This window comes from Convolutriloba macropyga, chromosome 3 (genome assembly GCF_964194025.1).
Source record: "Convolutriloba macropyga chromosome 3, txConMacr16.3, whole genome shotgun sequence".
Taxonomy (NCBI): domain Eukaryota; kingdom Metazoa; phylum Xenacoelomorpha; order Acoela; family Convolutidae; genus Convolutriloba; species Convolutriloba macropyga.
The window spans coordinates 32,958,474-32,963,223 of record NC_134470.1 but is presented as its reverse complement, the minus strand read 5'-3'; the positions used below and the strand labels follow the sequence as shown (position 1 = coordinate 32,963,223).

The 4,750-nt window shown below is 32.7% G+C and overlaps 1 protein-coding gene across 1 annotated transcript in view; it reads left to right on the top strand.

Annotated features, from left to right (window-relative positions):
- Positions 1-2,774, top strand: part of LOC142337017 (uncharacterized) — a 40,158-nt gene extending 37,384 nt beyond the window's left edge. The window contains exons 7-8 of the mRNA XM_075386049.1: positions 34-261; positions 2,561-2,774. Coding sequence (XP_075242164.1) covers positions 34-261; positions 2,561-2,733 — 401 coding nt within the window. The 3' untranslated portion in view covers positions 2,734-2,774. The remainder of the gene's footprint in view (positions 1-33; positions 262-2,560) is intronic.
- The last annotated feature ends 1,976 nt before the right edge of the window (positions 2,775-4,750 follow it).

Here is a 4,750-nt window from a genome sequence, read left to right as displayed (position 1 = left end):
GGCCAATTACTTTCTAAAATAATGTTTGTTCAGGTCTGAAGGCAGCAACAGAGTACAATTACCAAATAGAAGCAAAAGACCGCTCAAATGGATACTCTGTTTTCTCGAATCCCGTGACTGCGTGTACAAACCCTCCCGAAGTACTCAGTTTTGACTACAGTCTTAATGCCTTCCTGAAGCCCACTTTCACCTGGAATATCCCCACTGCATTCTATGAAAAAGCAATTGCTGGTGAAATCACAACCGATTATTTGATTCCAGGTTAGATGTGACAAAATTACAATCCCAAGATTCAGTGCTGTAGGTACTGCTTTTAGTATGATTAGCTTGGTCGACAACTAAGCAAAAAATTGTTAAAATTGATTGACAGTGAAAAAACTCAATTGGAAACGATGGTCGAGGTGAAACAACTATACGGCTAAGGATCGCAGAATTATCGCGAAGGATTGCAAAATTTTTCCGTTATACAGGGGAGATTTGCTGTAGTGATTGGGTTGCAAACAAGAAAAAAAAATAAAAATTCCAGACGATTCTTATTGGCATGGAGAAGTTATTAAACTCGGAGGCGAAACAGAGTTGTTGAATAATTCTGAGAGGGCAATAACAACAAGGCGGCAACTTTTTGTTAATCAACTCTAAGTAACGCCACTCTGCTGCTGATTTTTTCATTTATTCCTACGTTCTTCTTTCGGCACTCTTCATATAACAACAAGTGCGAGATAAGAGTGGTGAAAAAACATAGTCTAGTCCCAAAGCAGAGTTTTGCCATTGTTTCAGATTTTTGCACTGTTCATTGTATTATTCGTCTTGGTATTCATTGCAGTATTCATGACTGGTCATAATACAACGTTAGTCGATTTTAAAAATTGCAATTGTTTCGAATGAAGTTTACAATTAAAATTACAGAAATACTTAACTAAACTTTTAAGGAAAGCGGAAAATGCAGTGAAACACTTTACATCAGGGGTTCCTTTTTCTTTGCAATTATTTTTCCATAACTTTTTTATGATCATACTCAACACTTCATTTGCACATAGTAATTCTGGACATAGATATGAAAAGTGCACTTTTCATATCTATGTTGTCCAGATTTACATTGTGCAAATGAAGTGTTGAGTATGATCAAAAAAAATTTTGGAAAAATAATTAATGACTCCACAGAAAATGATGATTTATCAGCCGAAAGTTAGTTTTTTTTTTCGTTCTCAGCAGAGGGTAATGTTTTTCGACTCTTAAGTTTGTAAATTTTAAATAATTATACTTACTACTACTTTGCAGTAACTTTTTTGCTTTCAGATTATAGTGTCTGATCCTTTGTTTTATTTGTGGAATTAATTACCAATTTTAGGAAACAAAAAAATCTGTATCCAAGAGAAGAATTGTTTGCCGAGAAATTTTTTCTTGTAGAACGATTTTTGGACAATTTCGTAAGTAACAAAAGCTAAATACATTAAAAAAAAGGAATTTTAAATATAAAAGGATGTCAGGACATTTCAAAATTTGTGAACTCAAAGACTGCGAATGTTACTAACAATTATCCGCCTGTAAATCTGCTAATACCCCAGTCGACAACGAATGGTTATCTTGCAAGATCTTGCAAGATAACCCTTTGTCTTGCAAGAATCTTGCAAGATAACCATTCATCTTGCAAATATGCAAATAAATCGGACATGATCAAACAAGATCAAAATGAGACGCGAACATTGCTTCCCATCAATTGTTTATACATTGTCATACATAATTACAACCAAAATAGCATCAACTTTGTTTTCTTCCGCTCAAACTAAAAATTGAATCAATTTAGAAAAAGAAAGTAAATTGTTTTCCATAGTAGCAAAACAAGAAATTTTGAAGCACGAATTAAAGTAAATACATGAGAGTAACCAGTATTAATACCATAAAATACAGATATCTGTATTAAAAAAATAGAAGCTGTAATAAAATACAGATATCTGGTATAAAATTTTGTTTCAAATGATCTCTGAAAACTCATTCCACTATATTTTGGTAATAGTTTTGCGCTAAATGAAAGATAATGCGTCTACAACAGCCAATGATAGCAGAGCTCGACAGGAACGAACTTGCAAGAATCTTGCAAGATAACCATTCTTCTTGCAAGATTTTGCAAGATAGCCATCGTCTTGCAAGATCTTGCAAGATTACCATTTTATTGCAAGATCGTGCAAGATAACCATTTTTTTGCCAGAAAACTTGGAAGATCTTGCAAGATAAACCATCTGGTCTTGACTAGGGTAGACAAAAATTTTACGTAAAAAAATCCACAGTATCTGTTTTTTTACTATGCAGTTGGACAGGTTGTTGATATTACTTAGCCTTGAATATAAATCGTCACTTTGCAGTCTGTGGCAGCTCTGAGAACTAGTGACCGCAATTTCCGGATACGTCGGGGCTTCAAAATTCAACTTGGCAATATAATTTTAGTCAGAATTTATTTTATTAGGTCACTGAGTCATGAAAAAAGTACGACAGGGCAAAAAATGTTTTTTCACCCTTCTATCTTTGTAAATTTTGTTGGTAGAAAGAAATGTTGCTTCTCTAGACACGAGATCGGACTTAGCCTCCCCCTACTCCTGGCCGTATACTCTCGATCCGACCACAGCCTATCACTTTCATCTGCGACTATACATCGTCTGTGACGAACATCAATACACAGAATGGACTTCCCTCGTAGTCAGAGCCAATCGACCTGAAAATAACAGTCGATATAGTTGATCGGTCCCACAGTATTAGTCAACTTTCCAAGCTATCAGCAGTTTGTTTGACATAAGGTGAGCATGAGAACAAAGTTGATACTTTTTTTGTCGTGGCTCTCAGAAACCAAGTACAGGTGTACTTAATAGCCACAAAGACATCATACATTTCCATAAAAGACACTTCGTACGACAAAAAAATGTGACGTGAACTCTTATTTCCTTTATTACTATAGGGATAATGGGAGTAACATTGTCTTGTCTTGCATTTGATGTACGAGAGGGGGTATTGTTATGAATTTGATGTAAATTTGGACATATTAGTGGGCTTAAGTTTGGTATTAAATATTAAAATGTCCCTTCATTACTCCATTCATTCAAAATTTCGTGTTTTTAGCGTTCACATCTCGGCGTGGGTAGCGTTTTTCCGCCCAAATTGGCATTAAGAATAAATTGGTCTCTAGTTAAAACAGTCAATTGTTGCTTTTTCGTTCTGGTCAAGTTCCATTAAACGCGCTAAAGCTTTATATGTGTCTTTTTTCCCCTCGTAAAAGTTTTGTTGCTCTGGTGAAAAAAAATGTAGAAGATTCGAGTTGATTATTTTGATACTGTGTAAAACTAATATTGAAATTAAAATCTATATATATATATATATATATATATATATATTATATATATATATATATATATATATATTATATATATAGATTTAATTGAAAACTATATATCGATTTCTGTTGAAACTATCGAATTCAATGAGTGGTAAAAATTTGACGTTGATGTTTTTTTGCATTTATATTTCGAGAGAAAAACGAGGTTTATACTCGGGTGGAAAATTTTTTAATAAAGTGCCCTTTTGTATAGAACAATTAAACGTCTGATATAGGACGTTGAAAATCAATACTTTAAGTGCTTATAGATATTTTGCTTTTTTCGCGTGCACTCGGAAAAATTAAGTAGGAAAAACTAAGAATTTCTAAAAATTTTGTTCTTTATCCCCAAAACTAAAAAAAAAAACTCCCTAAAATTTCAGTTTATTGGCTTGTCACATTTTTTTCTTGTTATCTGACTTCTTCCGAACATCATTCATTCTATTCATTTTCATTACAATGTAAAAAAGAAATTCTATAATTTATTACCTATTATGTTTCTATACTATAGTAAAAAGCAAGTTAGGCAGTGTTGATAGTAACTCTAAAATCTAAAGGGGGAAGATTTATTACTAATTAAAAGTTAATTCTACGATTAGAAAAGGAAATTAATCTCTGTTGTTTTTTTGCCACTGACTGTCTCTGGCTTAATTGCCTGCCATTATCAATAAACCTGATAAAAAATTATTTTATTTATTTATTATGTTCATTTTTGCGATTTGCAAGATGAAGGGTCACCGTGCAAGCTCTTTCAATAAGATTGTCCATTAATCAATATCTTGTCAGATGTTTGAACAAAATGTTTAAGGCAGTGTGGTGACTTGCAAGATGCTTCAAGATTCTTGCAAGGTCTTGCAAGATAACAGTTTGAAGCAGACTGCAGAGTTTTTCAAACTAAATTGATGTATTGATTTTGTTGAAATAATGAGATATTAAGTTAGAGATAAAAAAAGTTTAGTTGTCTTTCTTGATCTTACGAGCAGTGTTGATAGATCAAATAATTTTACGGAAATTACAAACTGCCTCTTAGTACTTCTTTTTTCTTCATCAACTGTCATCTCCTTATTTTTTCTAATCGAATTTCATTTTTTGCTTTTTTTAATCTAAAGACACAGTACGATAGTCAAAGATAAGTCAATATTAAAATTTTGATTTTTGTGTCTATTTTGCCAATGCGAACACTGACTTCTCGACTTCAAATTTTCTCTGAAACGAAGTGTGAGGTTGGTTTGCCACCATGACACTTTCAAAGATTTGAACATTGTTATCTAGAGTATGATCAGTCTTTTAGACCAAAAAGTTGTGAATTTTTTTTTACAGATTTCATAACTTCATCTTGTTTAAAAATCCTTCAATTTTGTGTTATCTAAGTTTGTTTCTCAAAGGGAT